Source organism: Sceloporus occidentalis, unplaced genomic scaffold, assembly GCF_023333645.1.
Source record: "Sceloporus occidentalis isolate IW3139 unplaced genomic scaffold, rSceOcc1.0.p SCAF_66, whole genome shotgun sequence".
Taxonomy (NCBI): Eukaryota; Metazoa; Chordata; class Lepidosauria; order Squamata; family Phrynosomatidae; genus Sceloporus; species Sceloporus occidentalis.
The window spans coordinates 233,368-259,653 of record NW_028317046.1 but is presented as its reverse complement, the minus strand read 5'-3'; the positions used below and the strand labels follow the sequence as shown (position 1 = coordinate 259,653).

Sequence of the window (26,286 nt, the reverse complement as noted above, 5' to 3'; positions counted from 1 at the left end):
TTTCGAAATCTCCGCTCCAGTTCTTTTGCGAGCGTTGAATCATTAATCCCAGATCTCAACTTGGAAATTGTCTGTCCGGGGCTTCTTCCACAAAATAAAAACTTGTCTTATTTGTCATAGCGGAAATACGAATTGTGGTCATGAGTATGATTTTAGGAATATTAACTCCTTAAGATCCAATATTGCAGTGCCAATTATTGAGAATAAAGAGTTGTTTTATATATATATATATAAATATATTTTGAATAGGGTGGGAGGATTTAGTAATAATTGAACCAGCTGTATATGGAACAATATACTAAGTGAGCCATAATTTGTCTCTTAATTAATAATTATCATAAGTTAAAAACGCGTGGTTTTTTTGGGGGGGGGGTCCTTGATTTTATACTCCCATCATTGGTATTCATCATTAACAACTACTATTTCCAGTAACTTTACAGAAAAACAAATGTTTTCCCAGACCACTTGAAAAGTGTCACTAAGTAGACTAATGCGTGAAACAAAGAACAATTACATGAAATAGAACTAATTTACATCTGAATGTAAAGGTGGACGCTACGGATTAAATCCACACATTGTAAAGAACTTTCTCCTGTTCAAAACTGCTTGTAGCTTTTAGTATCAGCGTCATTGAACAATGTTTGGCAGTCAACGAGTTAAATGCAAATAGCCCATGGCATTCTAGTTATATATATTATCCCAAATACATGAGGAATAATACTGATATATATAAAAACATAGAATGTGACGGCAGATCAGTCCCATAAATCCATCTAGTCTTCACGTTTTTCCTGCTGTAATCAGACGTTGGTCTCGTCTTAGATTCAGTAGCCGTATGTCTATCCCATGCATGTTTAAATCTCCTCGCTGTATTACCCTCTACCACTTCTGCTGGGAGGTTGTTCCACTTATCTACCACCCTCTCAGTAAAGTAAAACTTCCTTATAGTAGATCTAAATCTTTGACCCTCTAGTTTTAGATTTTGACTTCTTTTGATTTTGATGTAAAAACTTGACAAGACAATGCACAATAATGTCAAAAATTGGCATTATCAATAATTACCCTTCCAAACGGTCCAGTAACACTAGATCCAAAGAACCCACTGAAACGGCTGGCGGCGCGATTTTTCCAGGTATCCGAGCCGTTGTTGGGTAAGGAAGAGCTGGAATTCTGGGCTGAGTCTTGAGATGGGATATTGGCGTCCCCAAGGAATTCAGTCATATTTTTCCTCCTTCTTCCAGGAGCCTAAACAAAAAATGTAAAAACAAATATATAACATATATAAAATATATGCCCTGATATAATGAATTCTATAAAAAAAAAACATATTGAAAGGGAAGGAGACACAAAATATGGAATAAGGGCAGATCATTATATAATAAGCAGATGACACTGGAATCCTAGATTATGTGACAAATATTTCAGATGAATTCCCCAAAACCACAAAAAGGCCACTTTTTAAAAAAAAAATAATGGAAAAATCTGCCTTTCACTTAAACAGAAGAGAAATCCCCTACTTACAAGTCTATGGAGCTGCCTAATCCCAGACACAGCTGTTAACCGGACTTTACAAGTAACTCGGACCATTCCTTACATTGAAATAATCATTCTCCGGTGAACGCACAATGAGCTGAAATCTAGTGATTTTTTTGAGAATAGACCGTGGCAATAATTGTCTCCCAAAATCAAAATGTACTCAAAATAAACCACCATTCCCTTTTTTTGAACTCTTTTCTCCTTTCTCTATTTTATCCGGATTAGTAATTTCCTTCTCTCTCTCACCTCCCACAGAGAATTTAGGGGCTTAATAAAAAAAACTAGCAATAATAATGTTCTATTGATTAAAAATACGTAATAACGACCCTGAAGCCCTTGTACATGTCTGCATCCTACCCGTCTGCAATAACAAAGTAACCGTTTGCCCCAAAGTGGGTGTACAAAATTCTACCTAAACTGAAATAATACAAGATAACAAAACAAAACGCAATATAAAAAACATTTAATACATAGATTTTTTAACGATTTAAGCGATTTACATCCCTGATGCATAAAGAAAAAAAGAACAACTAAAATTCAAAGTAAATCGCAGAGAAATGATATATTATATATTCTTTAATTGTATCTTATGTATATAATAATACGTACCTCTGCCTGAAAAGGTATCGCTCCGATAATAGAATGAATAGCATAATTTTTCATTAAAACAACTCCAAAAAATAATTAAAGGTATAGTGTGACGAAAGATACACCGGTTCCTCTTGTAGGTAGATCTGCCTTTTTAACTTGCTCTGTTAGCTGCCAATTAATATCAAATCCCATTTCGTGATCGATTGAGAGGAGGACGCAGCTCTTGTGTGCTTTGTGTCAATCCCAATGTAAGAAGTCAATAGTCAGTAAAACAGATGACATTGCTGGGGTGGCTAATACCGCTGGCATGGCAATAGGGCATTCCTTTTTGTGCTCTCACGCTGTACCTTTAACAACAGCCTGTGTATATTTGCATAAGGTGGGAGGGGCTTAGTGAGATACAGCTGGGGTTCTAAAATGTGTCTAAAATTCCGACACTACCAAATTCAGCCTATAGGTGGCTCTGCGTCTCTTTAATGCCACGGGCTGTAATAAATAACATTTTATTTATAATAAAATGTGCCAAAAACAATAAAACATATTTACTGGTTGTATTGGGAAGGGAAAAAAAACTGAAAAAGGGATCATTTACGGAATATTCAATAACCCGATTGTAAGCTCCTTCGAGCAGGGCTCTTCTAAACCTAGCGTTTCTGTAAATTGGACTCGTTATTTGATGGGCTACTTGTTATGTCCTGTTTACCCATTGTACAGCACTGCAGAATATATTTGTGCTATATAAATAAATAATAATAATAATAGTAATAGTAACATTTGGCATTTTTTAAACAAATAACAGTACCCAAGGAAGACCCGTTGCTAAACATAGAAATATAGAATATGCCGACAGATTCAACAACTTGGCCTATCTATTCTGCCTGTTTTTCCTGCTGTGAAGACTCAAACCGTAATCAGTCGTCGGTCACGTCTTAGATTCAGGATCCATATGTCTATCCCATGCATGTAAACCGACCCAAAATTCTTTTACATTTCATATAAATGCATATATTTCACATATATAAGATGCAACTGATGCTATTAACTCTATTAACTATGGAACGCCGAATAGAAAGTATATATATATATATATATATATATATATATATATATATATATATATATAACGGAGCAGAGGTTCCAGGGCATGTTAGAACAACCCCATCAGAAACTGCCTGCAGACTGGGTAACAAAGACATGATAAACACAAACAAGACTTTTCAGCCATTGTGTGTTAAAACAAACAGTGAGTAATTTGAGATTTATAGCACCTACTTAAAAATAGCCAAAAAGTAAACAGTTACTTGTGCGAGGGCTGGCATACAAATAAACACATATCATATGTACAGGAGTTAGAACCTATTCAATACCCCCAAAAAAGCATTTTATATACCTAAAGGGTGCCATGGGAGTGGACTATGGCACTGAAAAGGTTAAGGGAATATTACACCAAATTTAGATTATTCCTATTTATAAAGTATTTAGGGGATGGTTGAAAGAATTTTCACAAGAGCTGTATTTCATATTTAATACCATTAAAGGATAAGCATAAAAGGACATAATTACTTTTTTCCCCCCAAATAATTTATTTGGCTTAATAATAATAATAATAATAATAATAATATATCAATTTTTATGGCATAACAGCAAAGTATTAAACTAGGTATTGTATCACTATAGGTTCAATAGCTTGTCCCTCTCTCCCCTTTAGTATATATATTTTTTTTTTATGTAATCATCATGAACCCTCAAACATGATAAAGGACAAGTCCTAGTTGTATCTAGGCACAAAAATCCAAAAGAACATAAAACATAAGAAAAAAAACATAAATTATATATAATTATATAAATTAAATATATTTAAATATAACATAAAAAAGTGGTCATTTTTTTCCTGATGTTATATCACTAATTCTTCAAATGCGCAGAAATAAAAGGGTTCCAAATGAGCCAAATTTAAGAAGAATAATACTAATAAAATATATAAGCCTTAGACGATCCATCAAATACCTCTAAATCAGACGAGTAAGTCAATAAGACCTCGTCTATTACAGAAAGATGATCCCAACTCCTCCATGCAGATAGTCGTCCCATGTTTCTTTCGAAGTCTATGGACTTCTCCTTCATGTCACCAACAGAGGAACCAAAATGTAGCTTTTGTGGTGACCATCCACCCAGTCGCAGAATAAGTTCTGATGCTTAAATGTTTCTTCAGTAGGCTTTCAGTTGCTCCCATAAAATATTTGTCAAAGATTTCCAATGAAGGATATGTCTTCACGTGTCTTCAGGATAAGGCAAGACCTTTGGGCCTCTGAGATGTATTTGTAGTACCTCCTCGCCAAGAGGTACACAGAATACTGAAAGGTTTTTGTGAAGGGAGGAGATATATGAGGAGAGGTGGGAGTTGCTGGACACCTAACACTAATGTCCCTCCTGTCACCCACTAGATTCCATCAATTCAGACCCGAGCAGAGATCAAAGACTTATTTGCCTTGATTGGTCAGACTTTTCCTTGATACTGTAGCAAAACACCAGGTTGATACCATGCAGCAGAAGTACCAGATTTCACACCTCCAACTAGTTTTTACAATAAGCCTCTGTATGGCTTTTTCTAGACACTGGCAAAGTGGGTCTATGGAGCCATTCATTGTTGATTCATTATGCTAAATAATTAGTTAGGAAGACCATTTACATGCAAGTCTGCGTCCCAAACTAACATGGCCAACAGATCAAAGAATACACAATGAAAGTAAAATGTAACAGACACGAGTTTGCATTTAAGTGCTCCAGATTGTAAAGCAATCCATCCTCTCCATTTGGTTTAATAAACATCTCGTTCATATGGAAATCCAACTGCATTTGTCTCCTACGGCAGACTTCTCTTCATTCTATCCGACGTACGTCTGTCCAGACAAAGTACGCACTATTATGTTACTAGATTTAATGGAACCCCAGGTAATCACTCTGAAATGTTGCCTTTTTAGAAGGAAAACCATGAATATTCTTTTTTGTTTTTTACAGAATGTTGGGCTAATCATCAGATGTCTGGATGACATGGGCCGCCATTTTTTTTTTTTTACATGACATCTCCAGTCAACAGTCATGGCTTTAGGTATTGAAGTCTGTGATGATGGTTTGGCTTCTGAAATGGATCACCATTGTTCCGTTTCAGGTTAATCTCCACCTCGTGGTCTCTAGGGCTACAAAGCAACCAGGATTTTGGTTTTATTTAGCCATCTGTGCCCATCCAGGGATATCCAGCTAGCCATGTGCCATTTTGATTGAATCTATATCTCTTTTGTTTATTCAAAGAAAGAGTTGACAGGAGAGATCGTAGAAGGTTGGATTAAGCTTCCTCACTCAAGTATTCATTATGAAGGGACAACACTTATAATAATGCAATGAAAGGAAGTTGTACTTTACAGAGTGGGTGGTAGGCAGGTGGAACAGCCTCTCAGCAGATGTGGTAGAGGTTAAACAGTGAGGGAATTTACACAAGAATGGAATAAGTATTTGACTATCCTGAATTTTAGACTAGATCAAGGACTGATTCAACTTTGAATCTTTATATCAGGAAAAACAGGCAGACTAAAAGGGGCAAATTGTTCATATCTGCAGTCAAATTCTATGTTTCTGTTTTAACACTGACAGATTTGTCCAGCAAGAAGTGCAAAGCTGGCCCTGCATGATGCATAGTTAAATGGGTGACGATTTAAATGAATTATGTTTCCTTTTAGAGAATAAACAATTCAGTGGGGAAATAATGGAAATCCCTACAACGCTTAACGCTAGCAGTGTTTAATCACAGACATGCTGGTGATCTGGAAGGGTTTTAGTGATAATCACTTAAAAGATCTGTATATTAAGCCTGTAGTCCTTAGAACAAGAAATCCCGGCTGCCGTCCTCTATAGATGTCGTTCAACATCCCTGATCGAAAGATCCATATGCTTCAGGAGTTGGCATATAATGTCTTTCAGTCTCGGTCCATACATTGGCTTTCATTTCTGCTACTATACGGTCAACAACACAACGACAGGGTAGCTTTCATATCCATGACTTTGCACAGGCGGCACGATCATTTATGTGTATTATACCTCGCAAAGCGTCAGGCAAGTTTATTTTACTCATGGATTTGATTTAGAAACTCCTATAATATTCTTCTGGGGTCTCAAGCCTCCATCAGAAGAATGTGGCTTTTTTTTGTGGATTACTGATCAGCGGATGTCTCCAGGAATTGGACAAAATCGTCAGCGCGTGTATCGTTAATGCGCCAATTTCATACAATACCCACTTCTCACCTGGAAATAAAATGAATCATTCTTCCTTTATATTGATGTCTTATCAATAGCTTCCTGTAGCTATACAAAGATAATGCACGTTTCATTTTACAGAGTCAGCCTTTCACACCCCTGTTGATCGCTCATTGTCCATTCTCTGATTTACTCAATGGCGTTTATCTGGGTTCGTTTGTACGTCTTTAATATGTCTTCGTATAATCTTTTGATCATTATGTCAATGACTGACCCCGCAGACTTCTTTACTTATCATATAATGATTAAAATAGCAATATAATCACCGCCCTGTCGTAGAGCCCACGTAACGGATGTAAATTTATACACACACACATATATATATATATATATAATACAAGTCAATAGGTCGGCACAGTACTCCATGATGTCCTTCTGCCGCACTAGGTTATTACGTCATATCCCGATACCCAGGACAGCGGCACAGAGGGGGCAGCCCCGGGTTATGCCTAACGCAGCACAGACAGTAAATACACCACTACCCCCAGGTTTTTATCCGACATCAAAAATTATTTTCTTTCAGTTCCATTATTATCAGTATATCGCTGAATTTCAAACTCCAGGCCGATTCGTAGCAAAAACACAGCAGACGGAATTTCCAGCGCCCAATAAACGTTGTGGTTTTTTTTCTTAATGGTTGAGTATTTGCATCTAAAGGACATGGAAAATCGGTGAACGGATTCGCATTAATTAAGTGGCAACTGGAGGTGCTTGAACCGAAGTGGATGGAGATGACCCCAGTTAGGTGGTAGCTTCTTGGAGATGAAGCTAAAAAACACAGAAGCAGGCGCGATCTCCAACAGTTGTGCCGCAGATAGGGGTTTCTGAATGGTATTGGCTGGGTAGGCGCTGAATATATGGACAGGGCTGAACATTATGCCATGCACTACTTATTGGTATTCTGTTTACTCATTGTACTGTGCTGCAGAATATGATGGTGCTATATGGATCAATCAATAGATAATAATAATCTAATATTAGGATGAATAGTAATGTGCCTACCTCACATACATCTAAATACTGAATGAACACACGGCGGTAAGAAAGACAGAGAGGTCTAAAACACCCTTATCCAACCACCTATACAGAGGGGCTACTGAATAAACAAGCACCCCCGATAAAAGGAAAAGAAAAGCCAGATTATATTATTTATTAAAAACTCATTTTTAAAACTATGTTCTGCATTTATATATATATATATATATATATAGTTCATACATAATATACATATATGTTATATACATCCTTTGCGTATTAGAGTCATATCTGTCCCATGGTACACAGGTGTCTGTCTACGTTTCGGGGGGGGGGGGCGAGCCCATGGCGGCGATTTGATTCATTGCGCTCTCTTGTTCCAATGCTGTTGATTCCTAAACAGTGCGGGCTCCAGATGTCTGTAGCAGGAGCCAAAAAGACAAAGCAGCTGGGAGGCTGACACAAAGGGCAAACAAATGCCTTGGAGGAGACTAAACTAACATTTAGCAACGCTCTGTGTAAACTGTGACGGTCCCTTTAACATGAAGCTCCTATTAACCCCATGTTGGCCAATCACATTATTGTGTACTGACAATTAGTAGAATGGGAAAAGGAAAATGTTTGTTTTCTAATAATATATATATATATATATATATATATATATATATATATATATATATAAAAAATAATGACCGATATAGATTATACATTGCGTACTATGATTTTATGATTTTAAAGGGGCCATGTCATAATGCTACTATCTCACATTGGATCCAAAAAGGAGGGTGGTAGATAAGTGGAACAGCTTCCCAGCAGACACAGTAGAGGCATATGACTTTTACCTATTGTGTAATACATCCTAACTCCCTTTAGATTGTAAGCTCCTGTGAGCAGGGCCCTTCTAACCTGTTGTTTCTGTAAGTCAAATTGTTATGTTACATACTACTTGTTATGTCCTGTCTATCCATTGTACACCGCTATGGAATATGATGACGCTATATAAATAAAATAAATAATAATAATATGGCTCCTGAATCTAAGAGTTGGGTTTGAGTCTTTACAGCAGGAAAAACGGGCAGACTAGATGGAGCGAATGGGTCTGATCTGCCGGCAAATGCTCTGTTTCTATAATGAATCTGCTACATTGTTTATTAATATTGTTTATTATTTTGATAGTACTCCCAATATCAGCACCTTTACAATGTAAATAATGTTTAGGATAAATAACTTTAAATTAACTAAATTTTAAACTAACTAAAATGAAATGATACAGTTCACAGTTGGTGGGTGATTATTACAATACACAAAATAAATACCTTTTAATATATATTATTTTATGTTAAAAATAACATGCTAACGATAAATATATATATAATATTTTAAAATATGTTAAAAACTAATATGCTAAAGATATATATATAATATTATTTAATGATAAAATGTAATATGTTAAAGATAAATATATATATATTTTATTTTCCAGTGAAGCAGACTGTTCTCATCTGCACACAAAGACATTTAAATACTTACAATGAGGTGAGATAATCATGCTTTAAAAGCAGGGATATCACTGCCAAGACTTACAAATGAATCACATTTATGTGATGATAATTAGCAATCCAAAAATTTGTCCCTGGCTACCAATTGCTTCTAGTTTTAATTATGCCAGATGGCTCGTTATTAAAACTGCTCCCTGTACAAAGACACGGATTGCCAAAAAAAACGGTGTCACTCTCAGCCCTCGGGGGGGGGGGGGGGGGAATTGTATCAGATTTCTCAAATCTCCTTGGAAAACATAAAACTGAAAGAAAAATATATGAAAAGATAAAAAAAACCAAAAAAACATTTTGATGAATCAGATTTACAGCGATTATTTGTGAGTAATGCTATTTACTGTGAGTACTTCAATATGCATTTAAAATAAACAAAAAAATGTAATCGACCTAGAAGTTGCAGCCCTGCTGCTGCAGCTGCTGTTGGGAGCCAGGCAAAAGGGGCAAAGGCATGTGGGGGGGGGGGATTCGTATGCATTTGCAAAAGCACCTCGATAATTTAAAGGGATCACTCAACTATTATAAATAATAATAAAAATAATAATAATAATAATAATAATAATAAGTGTATATGATGGCTGTAAAGTCCCTTTAAGTGCCCCGGACAGAGTCTCCGACTGTACGTCAGTAAGCTTTTGTGAACGTAAGGCTCTGGATGATTTAAATGCTTGCAGGGACACTAAAGATTCATTATGAAGGGCTGGGTAGCGTTATAGTGCAGCTTACATTTTAACACGATTATATATTATTTTGCTTCCCGTGTTTCCTTGTTGTTCCTTTCTGTACATGTCACCTTATGGATAGGTGTGTTATTTTTTATTTAACTCTAACGAGTATCACGGAAAAGAAAACATCTTGGGGATTTTTTAAACATATTAGATGTTCTGCAATAATAAAGTAATGTCATACGATGCAGAAGAGATTTGATACTTGGGGTGTTGCTTGATTATTAGTTATTATTATGATGATTAATATTATGCTATTATTCTTTTTTTTTTACTGACGTGCCAAATATTTTATGTTATTGGGTATATTACTGACAAAGAACCAGGAAATGTGTATTAATTAAGGACTGTCTAGCACAATCCAGCATCCATGCATGCGCTCTGCCGACCAAGGGGCCGAGGAAACAGACTTAATGTATGGAGAGGATTCTGAGAAATCCCTTGGTGAATTTTAATGCAAAAAGGGTAAAATATAAGATGACGTTCAGCTATTATATGCATTACAGTTTATATGATGATTGGGGGGTCCCTTTAAGTGAACCACTAAAAAGTCCACAGGGTGATACCCTAACAACCAACTTCATATAATGTTTGATACTAATATTCTTTTATTAATATTTGATTAACATATTTTTATATGCTGCAAATTGTACGTACAGACATATATCGAGTCTACTATAACCTTTATAGAGGGTTACTATTTAATTGCAATGACCTAAAGATCTCAAAGGGTTCATCATTCCAACTCATTGAGCTCACTGTGCATTATAAAAGACCAACCATGGTGAACTTTTACCGAATGGACTATGAGGGTCCATAATTGTCCATAATGTATAGTTAACAAGACCAGACTGGGGATGATGAGGCTGCATCATCGTAAGAGTTGCCGGTGTTTGAGATGGCCATTCTAGTTATTGTGAGATTTAATTATGATTTAATTATGCATTACACATGGCCCGTTGGTACTTGCAGAAGAAGTTCACATCCGTGCCAGTTAAAGGATTAGAATACTTTTCAGTGCCGTCTAAGAGGTTATAATGACAGTGTCAGGTACTACGGATTAAACAATAAAAGGGGCAAGATAAAAGAACATATACCTCTCAGAATGTATTGTTAATCCTAATGGAAGGATTTAAAGCCGTTTGCTGTGCGGCGGTCGGCCCTCGGCCGCCGGCTGGAAATATTCCTTTGATACATTGTTATGTATAAACATAGTGACACCTAAGAAGAAGATACAGGCGAGCGGATCTGGGATCCACACACCGGAACAAGAAGACTCTGGAAAGTTTTTTCTCAAATAGTTAGAATTTTTTTTATTATGGGGAAACAGAAACGTTTTTCAAAATTCTGCGTTAAAATAATCAAAAAACTATTCTTTTAATGCCCCCTTGCATTAGACATTTAACACAAGTGCTTCCGTGTAAAGGAGGGGGCTTTCTAACAGCAGAGGAATAACTTCCACTAAAGGTGGGTTTCTACAACATACACTTCATTTTATTACAAAATAAAATATTTGACATTTCCGTAAACGTCATTTTATGGGTTTACTTAGCGTATAAAATGTAATGGGACAGATCCCCATGCTTTGAAGCCTGTCTTTTATGGGTTTGGATGTGAAAAAGGTTCTGTCACCTCATTAGAAATAAGAATATTGGATCTTTCTAATCAGAAACGAGACCAGCGGCTGGTATCACTGTGGCTTTCGGTCTTATCAGATTTTGAGTCTTCGTGTCATACGGTTCGGACACAAAAGAAAGTTAAAAGTAGCACAGAGTTGTCACCTAGCTCCGCAGTAATTGGGAACGTGTCTTGGAGCCAACCTTCTTCTTTAAAGACCAGCGTCTCAACCATTAGTCTCATTTGGCCCATAAAGTTGTGAGGATAACATTTAGTCCAAAAGAAAAAGTGTCACTTAAGAGATAGTTGGGTATATGCATTTCATAAAAAGCCTGCAAGACCTCTAAACATAGATAATAATAATATCAGTGAAATAATGTCATACATTTATTCCACCCAACTGTTTGTAGACGTTGGAGGAAATACACAACAGGTGCATCAGAAATAAAGTTTGTTAAAACGTAAGCGACGGTTGTCTCAATAGATAACATTCATTCCTGGACAGACCACGGCGTTCTTTTTGAACGTTAGTACGTGTTTCGGGGAGGTGCGCAACGTTACATACCGTGTGAGCATTTCACAAAATACTCCCAGTGAAAGTGATATTAATATAATATTAATATATCTATCCACTCCCGCCACTTTTACCGACAAAAGGTTATGGAACCCGATGATTGGAGAGATTTACAAATAATGTTTATTTAATGCGATTAGGTGTAGAACGTAGACAATATATGTATTAAGTTAATAGCCGGAGTAATTACTTCAGTGGTTCACACCTCTCATTCAATGGACCAACCAGTCGGGGTAAAAGAACAGCCTTCCAACTGAAAAGAAGGACCATTTCCGGTAAAGGTACAAATGAAAGGAACCTTTTGGATGTTTGACACCAATTCTTATTTCTACCAGGGCAACCTGCTGAGTGAGCATCCCCCAAGAGACTTAATCTTCACTCGCCCTTCAGGGTTTCCACTCATACTCATAAACATCCAATATATCAGAGATAAATGAACATGTGGGTGTCAAGATCTTAATGGAGCATTAGGTGACATTGACGAACCTACTGGGCCCAAAGTGAATTAACTCAGACTGTTTGTCGGTAGTTTGTATGGAAATTATTAAATGAACACACAAAAGATTGCTATTTTATACCTCAGTACCCTTGTCTTCCTTTGTCTTCTCAGTTGGGTAAACTTGCTCGTTGGTGTCACTTGACATTTTGGGTTTAATGACATGCAGGTTCTCCTCGCCATTGTTCTTTGCCGATGATTGTGCGTTAAAAAGTTGGATTCGTGCAGCTACAAGACCGGTGGCTACTATCACTTCCATTTCTGTCCCAAGAACAGACGTTGGGTAGGTCAGCAATGTAATAAGACGAGTCAGGTGGCCCTCGCCATAAGCTCTGAAAGATTTCTCCTCTTGGACATGCCACGTTTTAGCTCGAAACCCCTTCATTTTTTTAATTACAAAAAGTACATTTTTCTTGTCCCATTCCAGGTTGCTAACTAGCCATTTGGACCAACATAGAGTAAAAAAAACCAAAGTATGTCCAGAAAAAAAAGATTCCATTAAAAATTCCATCTTTCTGGGTTAGCTACTCACAGTGCGTGCGATCGCCCGACACTACTGTATAAGCAAGGCTTCAAGTGCACGATTCACCTTTGATACCGTGGCCGAGGAAACCCCTGACGATAGATATACGAGGTGTCTGTAATCATCAGAGAGCAAAGTTTTGAACTGCTTGGTTCCTGATTGCCTTCTCCATGGAAACAACATAACATCTGTTTACTTGCTTAATGATCACTTCTATTTTTAATCTACACGATATATGCAAATATAAAAACCCTGGGCAGTGCATATTGATGTCGTTTCGCCTTGCGTTCCATTCATGTTTTCCATATTTTGTGTTACAAAGTAGAATATGATAACTAAGTGCAGAGAATAAAGGTTACTTTTTTTAAGGGGGAAAAGGAAATAATTTTAGGAATATGGACTCACTGCTGTAACTCTTTAGTTCCCTTCATAATTCAGACAGAATGTAGGTTACAGATTGTATCAAAGACGTCTAAGTGAGTTTGGAACTCACAGTCTTTCGTAAAACCAGTGTCTAAACCTCCCAACCAACACAGCGTGAAGATGGAATCCCTCACAACCCCTTTAATCATTTTTCTTAGTAGTGTTCACTTGTTACCGGATGACAACGCAAAGAATATTCCACATAGTCACAAGTATACTGCAATCTGTATAGCCAAGAAAATACAAAAAAGCTAAAAGACAAAAATAAAAAATGTCCCATTTGTTTATTATAGTACGCAACTGTAGATTGTAAGCTTTGCATAACGGTATGTTATTTGTTATAGATACAATGTATCTTAGGTTGTGAAGGAAAATGCATGTAAGAATTATAATAGTAATAATTAATGAAAAGGTATAAAACATATTTTATGTTGTGAAAGAAGAGCATGAACAACCATCTACAATTAGCCACAACTGAATACCGGGATATAGAAGTCATCGTTCTGGCAAGTTAGGATTTCCAAGTAATAACGGTAAAGGAAAATAAAAATCCACGTTATTTTAGGATCTGTGCTAGGCTTAAGAAACATGTATGTCGCTACCTACCTAAATATCACAAAGCTGATCACATAAGGGATAAAGTCCCTCATTCTACTCATTCTCTATGTATTTGGCACAAAAACATCAGTTACTTTTTTTTTTTTTATTTCTTTCTACCTCTTTAACCATTTCCTATACCTTTCTAATTTAATGTTTTTGAATAGTTTTCTTTAAACGTTAAAGTACTGTATGCATGAGATCCTGGCCCCCATCAGATGAAACAAAAGACAAAAAACACAGAGTCAATGAACTGGGACCAGACTTTTTAAACTTCAAAAACGACCGGCTTTTTCAGCACTTTCAATTTGTGACATCGGGGCACCAGGATAAGGGTATTCGAGTGAAACTAGATACACAAAGACACAGATGTACAAATAGCCACTTTTAAAAACAGGAACTGAATAAACACCACCAGATCTTCCAAAAACAGAGGAATCACCATCGGAATTCTAATACCAAATTCCAATACAACATTCCTTGATGGTTTTAGGATCGCAGGGATTTTTTTTTCTTCCTGTCAACCTGTAAACTGAGATCTGTTTCAATGACCGGCACGGGGGAAGACGAAGGGAAATCATAATATCCAGCGAGTGAAAACATGTCTTATTTCCATGCGACAATTGCTGAATAATCAACAGATTAACCTGATTATTCAATAATATTACGGTCCTTCTGATAATCAGTAGATTAAATGATTATACTTTTTTTTTTTTAAGTATGAAGTATGCCTAATTTTGAAAAAAAAAAAAGGTCACAGGAAAACTTTATATTCAGTGCTTGCTACTTTGTAGCCACTTTAAATACACAACCCATTTCTCTGGGATCTTAAAACGAGGAAATTAAGATTATTATACAGAATATATTTCTACTTTCCATTATCAGCGTTTATGTTTGTACCAAGGTTATTTAGGACAATCATAAAGAAACTTGACCTTCATCTTGATTATGAATTAAACCTGCTTCTTAAGGGCAAACGTAATGCACCAACATGTTCATTTTTATAAAGCAATAGTGCTGGGGGGGGGCTTTGGGGGCCCCAAAACACATATAATTTTACATATTTTTCTATGTTGGCCAATCAACTAAATATTTTACCTCCGTTGCAGGTGAGTTAACGCATTCATTTGGCCACGATAGGATTAATTAGAGATTATGATAATTAAAAAAGGATGCCGGCCACAGAGACACAAAGGGAGTCGCTTCCTCATACTAGAACGAGATTGGTTTCAAATCGCTTTTGAAACTATATGGAACGTGCCAGAAATCTCGTAAAAGACAGGAAATCATTGTCAAAAAAGTTAATTAAGGCCCACGGTGGGAAGGTTTCTCCTACAAGCTATGATACTGATAAACAGGGAGCAAGTTTAGAATAAGATAAAAGTTGCTTTGGATATTGGCTGGCTCCATTCAGTTCTCTAATGGCTGTTTCAACTTTGATTTAGTGAGTCCAACTCGTGTAAGTCTGCTAGACCACGAGTTCACATATTCACTAACATCTACATAACTTCAAACTCAACTGCTTTACAGTTGGGCTTAGTGAGTTGAGTTGAGCTCGTCTCCCATCTCACATAAACTTGGTAGTAAGTTCCATAACTTGAGTTTGTGACCACTTGGCAGCACCTAGAATGTCAAATAATATTCAAGTTTCTGTCCGAGTTGTAGCAACATAATTTAGGTTGGGAAAAAAAAACCACACAAGTCCATCAAGCTCAACTTTTTAAATCGGCGGGTTAACTTTTTAACTTGGCTGTCAACTCATTGAATACACCAATATATATATAAACTTTTATAATTCCAAAATCTCCCTTGGGTGACCTAACTAACCAGGTTAACTTCATCATTTCCCCCCCCTGTGATATTCCCTTATGTACGCAGTCGTGGTTTTCCAATAATATTATGTATGAGATATATTATTATGTGATTGATATGTTAACCACGTTAATATTATGCCTTCAACGCACAACAATCCCAAACCGCCACTTCCTTAGACGTGTATTCTTAAATCCATTCGCACCTAATCGATGACATCATTTCTGAGAGGTGCCAGCGGATTTGTCTCGGTATCACAGAATAATGTCAAGTTTGGAGTATTTAAAATGCTCCTGCCAAGGCAAATATTGTATTCATACGTATAACCTTAAACATCTGCAATTATGAACACATCTGTGCATTATTTATTCGTTTTTTCATGAAAAAGAATTGCATCAAAAGGTGGCGGCTTCCGACAAGCTGAAGATTCGGCAGTGGACCAAAATATATAAAAAAACTCAACAAGCGTCCTCCTAAAGTGATAAAAAGAATTTCCCGTTCCATGACACTCTTTGCTAAATTTGGCACATTTGGTATTGAGCGTTGCAGACCCAAACTGAAATACTGATGGAATGAAGGGGGCTCGGAAGGCTATCCGGCATGCGGGGCAAACACTTGGTGGGCTGCTGGCCAATGGCTCTCTATATTCTACCGACCTGCTGCTCCAGAGCCAGATCGGGCGCTGCGATGTGCGGACGCTGGCTGGAGCTGTCCGTCCGCACGCTACTGAGCTTAAAAGCGCATTGTGCTGACCCTCATATCCCGCAACGTGAGAAAAAGAATGTGACGTGCAGCCGCTGATATACCGCCGTCGCCTGCACTAAGGTAAGTTGGCGGCCGTCGGCCTTAAAGTGCCAGGGCCACCTAGTCATGCCCAGTCCGTTACTGGAATGAAGAACTGGTTTTTTTATCTTTGCAGTTCTGATTTATTATAGAAAAGAAGGTTGTATGCTCTCCATTGTAGATCGCTTTCATTATGGTACAGAGATCGCGATAACCTGCCTCAATGAACATTTTCATATGCTGCCTTCCTAACCTTGGGAAAGATATGGTGTCTTAATAACTACCAGAGTCTTCATTATTGCCTTCTTCTTACTATCTAAAGTGATTCCGTTGGGTATAATAAAGATAACCCCATTATCAGCCCCCTCCCATTAATCATCGGCTCAGTCTGTACGTTAGCGAGTCAGGAGCTACCTAGTCCGTTGCTCGATTTCTGATCGCGTTATTCCCATATTTTAATAATTTATTTATTTTTTAGATTGTAACCTGAAGGTTCTATTGTAAGATCTTCTAATTGTATCTACATCGATTCAGGTCTGGGTCTTTACAGCAGGGAAGACGAGCAGACTAGACGGGCCGAATGAGTCAAATTCCGTCAAATTCTATTTTTCTATGTTTAAATTTAAAATCAAGGCTGCCTTGCGTATGCCGGTCCTTGGGATCTGGTGAGGTTAATTCTCAGCACACATATTAAGTTGTTTACCGTTTATGTTGGTAAACAGATCAAGCAGTAGGTGCTGCCTTAAGCAGTTTTTAATGACAGCTCCGCAAATAAACGCATGATAATGCGGGAATTTACCCAGATTTAGGGATTAGGTACAAGGTTTCACTAACAAAAGGGGGCCATTCGTCAAAGTCGTCATGTTTGAAAACTAAATCAAAAACAACGCAAAGAAAGTTGTGGGTTTTTTTTCAAGGACTGTATATCCAGAACTCACAATATCAGTAAAGTTTTTGGTAAAAATAATTGGAAACTTTACCAAAAATCAACTAAATGGAGATTTAATCTTTATATTTTTGGCCACTTGTGTGAACGTCCACAGAGCTCTCCCAAGGAGGGACAAATACAAGAAAACTCTCTCTATTCACCCTCATTAATGCCCTCCTGTATGTTATATCCAAATATCTCCCTTATTTATATTTACCTTCACTTATTTATTCGTTCACTTTATTTTTTCTAAATTTGAGAAATTAGAAAGGTTCGAACTTTTTCCACGTAGCCTCTGCTTGTTAGAATAGAAACCCACTAACGCCACTGGATGACCATATATTTCTGTCTAGAGATCCACCACCGTAAATCATAGCTCCGGCATCGTGTGAGTTACCAACCACAGTATCATACCTCCCAACTGTCCTGCATTTTTTGGGACAGAACTGATTTCTGTCACTTTCATTCTCTTCAACCAAACACCTCCACTGTGCTGGTCATTCAAGCTATGGCATTGATTGAGGTCTGTGATTTTCCACCCCAGAGGTCTATCTTCCCCCCCTTGATTTTGAGGTAGGAGGACCGCCATCCCCCTGGACCCGCCACCCTAGATGTAGTTGGTCTTGGTCGCCATACATTGTTGATTCTAAGGAAAAAGCAGGATATATAATATAACGTGTGATATTATTCTGCGGTATAACGTATATCCGGCTCTTCACATAAACCCCATGGAGTCTGAACGTGAATGATCGTAGAGAAGGGTGAAGTCCAACACGCGCCGTATGCAATGCTGTCTTTTATGCTCTTTGTGACGAGCGTGACGGGTACAACCTTCCTGAAGTGTTTTATAGACATAAAAAGTACAGAGTACAGCAAAAAAAATACATATTATAGGCCTAATTACATTAAATCTGTTTCAGAGCAGAGAGTCAGGACCTATCCCAACGTCCTTAACCCTCCGATCCGTTTCTCCTGCTTATCTTCAGTAACCTTCTGAGATGCTGCCTCCTATCATGGATCTTCACATCATAACTTTTTGGGATGGAAAATAAATTGTCTATGCTAGATCCTCCTTATACCGGGGTCATTCCTCCTAACCCAGTACCTACTAGAATAATTATTATTGCTCCCAACACCTTTAATGATCAGAGAATTGTTTTTTTTTGTACTGGGTATTGTACGTCAATTAGGAGACATCTCTGTCTATACACGAGAGATATCAGGGTAGGAAAGAGGAACAGAGGGACTTGTGTCCCACGGAGGGACTGTCCCTAATAAACAGAGTCATTTGGGAGGTATGGTAGTCACCCTTGAGATTATGGTGTACGTTTTCTTCTGGTTTTCCCGGCTGGAGACAGCTGAGAATTACTGTAATGAGAGTTACGCCGTCAGCAGACAGCCGGCGCTCACACTCAGCACAGATTCCCTCTAAACATATGTTACACGGACTGAAGTTTCAGACAGTTTGAAAACTTTGACCACGAGGATCCGGAGGATAATTCCTCCCCATTACACTGTATTTATTTTTTATTAAACACAGATTTCCTACACTTTAAAGAAAATGAAAGCAACAACACATTCAGGATGACAACACCTACTTTAAAACAATAAGGGGGCCGGGGCTGCTACCAAAGGAACAGATTGTTGGCTTGTACCAGGTTATGATGTCATAGGGCATTAGCAGCCAATCAAATTGAGCTTTGATCGTCTGACGTGTCATCATTTCTTCTAAGCATCCCCCTTGGAATATTTTTACTTAATAAGATAATGGGAAAAGACTTTAGATTTGAAAATGTTGTTGGATGAGCTTTTTTTTCCCAATGTTACACTTTTCTGTTACCATGACAACAGAATAATACAAAAAAATACCGCATGATCGTAGAGAAGTAGAGGTATTCCAGAAACACGAAGGGAGAACATGATAGACTTTTTAAAAAAATCTACCCATATCGGCATAGAAATATTTCCGCTGAGAAACACAGGGAAAGCTGATAAATCTGTACAGCGCTGTGGCGCTATATAAAACAATAAATAATAATAATAATCTCTCTAAAGTAAACAGCAGGATTTCACTGTGACCGATTGCCAAACGAAACAAAAATCCCGTGTTAATGTCCCTTTAAGTGTTTGCTCCGCTGATACTAAACACGGCCGAGATTGGCGACAGGGATTAGTAAATGAGTTTCTGTGCGTACTTTGCGAGTTCAGAATCTACACGGACTTTGGTCTTAGATCATGGATGTCACGCTGAAGAGAAAGTGCAGAAGAAGGAGCACGTGGGAACGAAGTCACAGACATCTTCGAGAACGGGTTACCCCGAGTCTCTGGGTTTTCACCGGACTCTCAGAGTCTCGGGTTGGAGGGGCAGATTCTCAGGATGAGACAGTCTGGAGCGGATATCGAAGCATCCTAAGTGGTGCTAAGCGGTAGATCACAATATAAATGCTTGCTTGAATACAGGTGACCTAAATAAGATTTTCTTTGGATTGATACATTATGGTTGTCATAACAACCATTATTAGAGGCATTTCTTTGTCACTACATATGATGGTTGAGATGCACTATTAAAGGGTTAATACTAGAAGAGCCTTGAGAACCAATAACAATAATATATCTACATATAATATAATATATCTACAAATATATATCTACAAGACCTACAGGACCTAATTGCTCCAGGCTGTAGGGGGTGCTATTTGAACAACCCAAAAACATGCAACTGACATTCATAAGAGAATAGCACTGGAGCAGCCACGCGGTTGGAAAGAGATTAAAGCCCCTTTATTGCCCTCAGCGTTAATCCAACAGGAGCGCGGTCCAACAGTAATAAACTAAGAGTTTCCCTCGTGCGTCAAGAACCCTTTCACCTGCTTATTCATTTTCACAATAACCCCAAGCAGCAGACACATTAACCAACGATAACGATAAGAGATCTGCAATATCAGATGAAGCTTGCGGCTGTTGACAGCGGGATTCTAGCCTGAGTTTCTCATTTGGCTAACTGGAAATCACCATCCAGAGGGGTAACGAGAACATTTTAACTCATGGAAAAGGCAGTGGATGCATGGAACAGACTTCCAGTGGAAGTAGTGCAGGCAAACACAGTAACTGAATTCAAGAAAGCTTGGGTTATTTATAAATCTATCTTGAATATAGTTTTCAAAAACATGAAACGTTATTCAAAAAACGAACACAAGATGGGCCAATTTTATCGATTATATCTACCTTACAACAATTTACTCCTGGCTTCCTGATCTTCTCTATGGCATGAAGCCACACTGACAAACATTCATTATCCTAAGCGGTCATGTCTACCTGTACCTGCCCAGGTGTATCAGGCAAGAACACACGGAATATTTAACTACACGGTTCTATCAGGACATCAGGGTCACTGGATTTTCTTTAACTCACCAGGATATCCGCGTTTTCTTTTTTGAACGGCGGCTGGTCAGATCTCTCGGCCGCGGGGTTGAAGATGTAGGCTGATGTGGCCCCTGTGTTCCTCATTATGGGTAGACTCAAAGATCTAAAATCTTTCACTGCCTGCTCCACCTTCAGCTCATCACCTGGTTTGGCTGTGAAACGGTTAATACAAATCAGTCATTAAAACCCAGATTCTTTATATCAAATGTAATCTAATATACACATGAAATAAACCAGATATGACCGTTTTTGAATGATATTTATTAATATACTATAGATCAGGGGGATGAAGAAAAGACTGATTTGTGTTTTAAAGACCCCTGGCATTTAAAGGGTTACAAAATTTGCCTGATTTGATACATTTTCTCTGCAAAAGAAGTTTGAGAATTGACTGAAGGAGCAGATGAATACAGATATTAATGTAAGAGTCACAAAATAATCTGCCTGCTGGCAGACTCCTTTCTAATATTTGTTGCTCATACAGCTCCCTCTAGTGGTGGAAATGTGTTACTGTAAAAAAATAAAATATTTTGCTTTCGTTAAAATACATAACCTACCATTCAAAAGTTTGGGGTCATGGAGAAATATCCTTGTTTTTAACAAAACAAAAAAAAAATTGCAAATTTTGCCCATGGAAAAAACATTAAAATGGATCAGAAATCGAGCGCAGACGTTGTAAATGACTGTTTTAGCTGGAAATGGCTGATTTTTTAATGGAATTTCTTCCAAGGCGTACAAAGGCCCGCTGTTCGCTGATCCAAGTTCTTTTGCAGTTATGTTAGAATGGAAAACAAGGGCATTTGTCAGTGACCCCAAACTTTTGAATGGTAGCGTACATAGAACTCTTGAAGTTATAAACAGTATTACTAAACATATTGAATAATCAGAAGGTTAGCGCCAGTTTGTTTTAATGAAGACGCACCCAAGGAGGTCAACACTGGGCAGGAACTGCGAGCAACCACTATGAGTTAACTTTAGTAAAGTAGCAAAGTAGCCCTTTTGTATACTTCAGGAAATGCTCAGATGAAAACTTCCTGCAGTTTTAACCAATCGGAATACAGCTGGAATTCAAATCTTGGCCACTAACATAAAGATTGTATAACCTGACACATTTTATAACCTTTACAAACGTATTCATCTCGAAATGTGTTATTTTTTGGTTTACCAAAATAAAGAATGAAAAAAGAGGAATCATAGCTATCCGTGTGGAATGAGTAGGGTTAAAGCATCAGCGGTAGAGAATTATGGGTAAAAAAAAAAAAACAAACAGATTTAACAAGCAGCTTGTTAATAAAATCAAGCTACCCGTGCATTCGCGGAAGCATATTGGGAACAGACATATTCCCAGCAAGATGCCAACAGCCATGCCAATGCCACCTGCTTATTAAATACCGATTATGCAATATCTGCACTTCAGCACACATTAATCAGACTGTGACGGCTCGTAAAACATTCTCTCTCGCAGAAATAGTATTTAAATATCTCATTATTATTATTTATATAGCGCCAACAATTCCCGTAGCGCTTCTTGTAGTCCCTACATTCAAAGGGTCTGACCAAACTAGGACCGACAGATTCAGACGACCCGACATATTAGGAAAAGAGGGTCCCTCTCGGAAGCTTACGATGTAGAGCATATCTATGTTTTGGGTTTTATTTTGCACTAAGACATTAGTAGATTAGAGATCAGATTTCTAAAAAAGAGAGAAGAAGGAGAAAAAAAGAAAGAAAAAATAAATCGAAAGAAACTGGAAACAAAACAAAAAGAAATAATAAGTGGAAATAAGTTCGCTAACCCCAAGTTTTAGCTTTAAATAATAGTACATTAAATAGTTTAAATGGTAAGAGAGGAAACAATGAAGCAAATTCTAAAAGGCATTACTTTATTGAGAAAGGTATTTAAGTAAATGAAGAATAATAGATGGATGAGATGAGTCTCCTACCGGGAAAATAGACTCTAAGACCGCATGGGGCAGACGTAAGGATCTCCCGAACAAAAGACAAGACATTGTAAGATTTGAGGTTTTACAGCAGGTAGATGAAAGGACCGACTAAATAGGCTGAGCCGCTCGCCCGCTCTCCCCTTCGTACATTCTATGTTTCTACGAGTTTAGTAAAATTCCCCACGTTGTGAGTTTTCATACAGAGAAACTGTCAGGAACAATGACATCAAAGACTGGGGGTAAAACCAGATCAGGAAAGGGAAGATATCAGAGCGCAGGTCAACAAAGGACATTTAAGGACTGAAAAGCAGGATGGGGGAGAGCGAGGGGGGGGGAGAAAGAGAGGCCAAGAGAGAGAGGGTGAGAGGCACAGTAAGAGAAGTGTAGAACGAGAGACTGAGAAAAAGGATAATGAGAAAAAGGATAATGAGAAAAAGCGAGTTGGGATTAGTAAATTCACAGGAGAAGCACAGGGAGATGGGGTTATTATTATTTATTGATTTATATAGCACCAGCATATTCCACAGCGATGTACAATGAGTAAAGAGTAGTGCATCATATAACAATTTGGGGTTACCCAAACAAAAAGCAAGGACGGGTAACAGACAAAAATACAAAGGGTTACAAACCAGGTTACTGTAAGGGGTTTGCGGGCATTTTAATCCAACGGGTGTCTACAAGCAAATCTTTCATTACAAACACCATTCTTTTCGTAAAGTGTATCTATTTAACAGATTATTTTCTATTGTTTTTTTATTTGTTCTCAATGTATTCAGTAAATCTATCTGTTTTAACTGGCTGCTAAGGTACATCAGCATCTGGCTGATTGTCGGAGCCAAATGAAGAATTACAGTTCGATCATTATACGAAATTAACCATTATGAAGACCGTGATCGTAAATGAACTATTTAACTGGCCCTTTACCTGCCTTTTTTACGGGACTGACCGTTTTACGGGTTCGACAAATCGAGAAACCCCATCTCATACAGAAAAGGTTAAAGAAAAATGCGCTGATTAGTTCATTCTGCATGCAAAGGGATAAGCGTGTGTTAACAGCGACAAATAAGCGACATATTAGCACCAAATGTGATTTACCTTTATGTGCTGTCAATGACATGTAACAGGCAGCCGTGGAGGATCGTAGCCGCTCGGAACACAGACTTTTCTGCCTGCATGGGGAACAAGCAGGCTGCCTGCTTTCTGTTTCACTGCAAACCGAAGCCTCATGGAGCATCCTGTTTACCGTTTCCTGAAGGTGCATCCTACTCTTGGAGTTTCCCAAGCATTTGCTAAGGGCTTTGGGGTACAAATGACTTTACCGAGTCCTGGAATGCCTTCCGATAATTCACACATGGAGATGTTGTAATGAAAGCAAACTCCTACTTTATAAGTTACTGTAAATCCTCTTCCAGTACTATGCGGCTGCGAGATGTTTGCTGAAGGGAATGTATTTACATTCCCCTAGGCCATGGCTGCGTTTGGGTGATCAAACACTACTCGGGCAATTAGAAGAGTCAAATTAAATGATTTATTTTAATTATTGTTTGTACTCAACAGAGGTGGCTGGTTACAATTGAATGGCTTACAATTTCTAGGTCCCTTTTGCCGTCATCATCATCATCATGAGTCTCAGAACTCCATTACTCCACTACTCTCATGACCGATGCAATTGTAAACACAGCTCCAGATGTTTGTAAGGCATAATGGTCAACGATGAGAAGCACCGTAGGGTTCTCTTACCTTTAACTTTAAGATAATGCCCTCCAAATCTGTACGCTTCAAAGTTGAGCGATAGAGGTGTGTTGGACTGATCCAGGAATATATCCACTTTGTTCAGTTCTATTCCCTTTCTTTCAAAGGCCGGTATCAAAACTTCCCTTGAATGAAACAAAGTAAATGAATTAATACATAAATGACAAATCCTAGGTATTGGGCTAGGTTTACATTGATGTCTTTGAATAAGGTGTTAGAATGCCTAGTTGGTGACACCTATTTTGATTATGCATTTTTTTGGCCCAGGTAAAATAAATTTGCAGAAAACCAAGATCTGGAGATTAATGACCTTCTGGCTATCCAGATGTGGAGAAGCTCGTTCCCCCAATGCGCGGCCGGACAATATGGAAAATTTAGTAGTCTTCACCAGCTGGCGTGTCGGAGGTTAGCCACAAGTGGCTTTTATTTATAGGTAATGTACAGATTTGAACTGGAATCCACATGTGATTCTAATAGCATCCTACACATGTAAATGTTTGTTAAGTCTCTCTGGACAATGCAAATCAAACCTTCTCTAAGCCCAGGAAGTCATGTGTTTTGGAGCCTCAGCTGGAAAATGATCAAATAATTTCTGCTGTCTCAAGAAGTAAACCAACCCTTGACATGATGTATAGATCAGCGTATGAGTACGCTTCCTGAAGGGTATCGTTGAGAGGTCTTACATTTCTGGGGCAACAAGCAGTAGCCATGAACATGGTGCACCGCATACAGCTTTATGCTAAAATGATGAAACCATATATAATGAAAACATAAGCCAAATGGCCACTTCAAATATGGATGGGAACCAGGGGTAGGCAACGTGTCTGTACCTGGACATCATTGTCCCTGACAAGGTTCGTGGAAGTCATTGTTGCTTGTGGGGCATTTAGTCAAAGAATGTTGCTGCCTACCCCTGGTGGGAACCTTAGGATCTAGAAGACACTTCATCCAGAGTTTTGGAGCAGTGCTTTGTACAGAGTGTTTCAATGAATCCCTAACAATACTCCTCTGAGCCAGAGAGAAAATCTTCTTCGTTCTGTTTCATGAGATACGTTATCTGAAGTTCAGTTATGCCTGCAGAAGATTCACCTTTGTAAACTTAATACAGAATATCTCTTTGGCCTTTCATTGGAATGCCGAGCTAAAAGGTCAGCTTTTTGGGCTCAATAAATGAGTTATGCAGCGAACTATCGGTGTCTAATGTTAATGAGCGTAACTAATAAAAAGAAACAAACCGAGCAACGGAATCAAAAAGGTCATTTTCTAAATGAATGTTCTCCATCTCAGAGCTTAATATGAGACATCAAGTAAAATGTCTGTTGTTGTTGTGTCTTCACTGCAGGAAAAGCCTGTCTTTCTGCCAGCGCAGACCAACCCTTTACACTTCTGTGCGCTGGCGCACGATTCAAGGTACCGTGACATTCTTAAGCTTCCCGTCAGGACCTCTCAAGAGAAGAGGAATGGAGTGATGAGAGAGGGGAAGATCTCACTCTCTGTCCAGATGACAACCAGGCAACAGGTACTTCTTCACTAGAAAGGAGGCTCTATGTCGCTGAATCCATTGGAAACTGATCTAGCTCTGGAGACAACATTCCTTGGCTCCAGTATTTCCAAATACATTTCTATCTAAGGAACTGTCTGCCATGTCTGTAGGAGCTTTGAGTCAACACTTCTGGCCATCCTTTAGGAGATTTTTCCCCTATGTGATTTGAACATGCGGTTTCCAG

The 26,286-nt window shown here is 38.1% G+C and overlaps 1 protein-coding gene across 1 annotated transcript in view; it reads right to left on the bottom strand.

The window, feature by feature from the left end:
• LOC149286793 (pleckstrin homology domain-containing family G member 5-like) overlaps positions 1–26,286 on the bottom strand; it is a 111,544-nt gene that overhangs the window by 5,647 nt on the left and 79,611 nt on the right. Inside the window, exons 7-9 of the mRNA XM_089493630.1 lie at positions 24,548–24,684; positions 20,853–21,016; positions 1,063–1,245 (exon numbers count right to left, since the gene is read on the bottom strand). Of these exons, the coding sequence (XP_089349756.1) occupies positions 1,063–1,245; positions 20,853–21,016; positions 24,548–24,684 (484 nt within the window). The remainder of the gene's footprint in view (positions 1–1,062; positions 1,246–20,852; positions 21,017–24,547; positions 24,685–26,286) is intronic.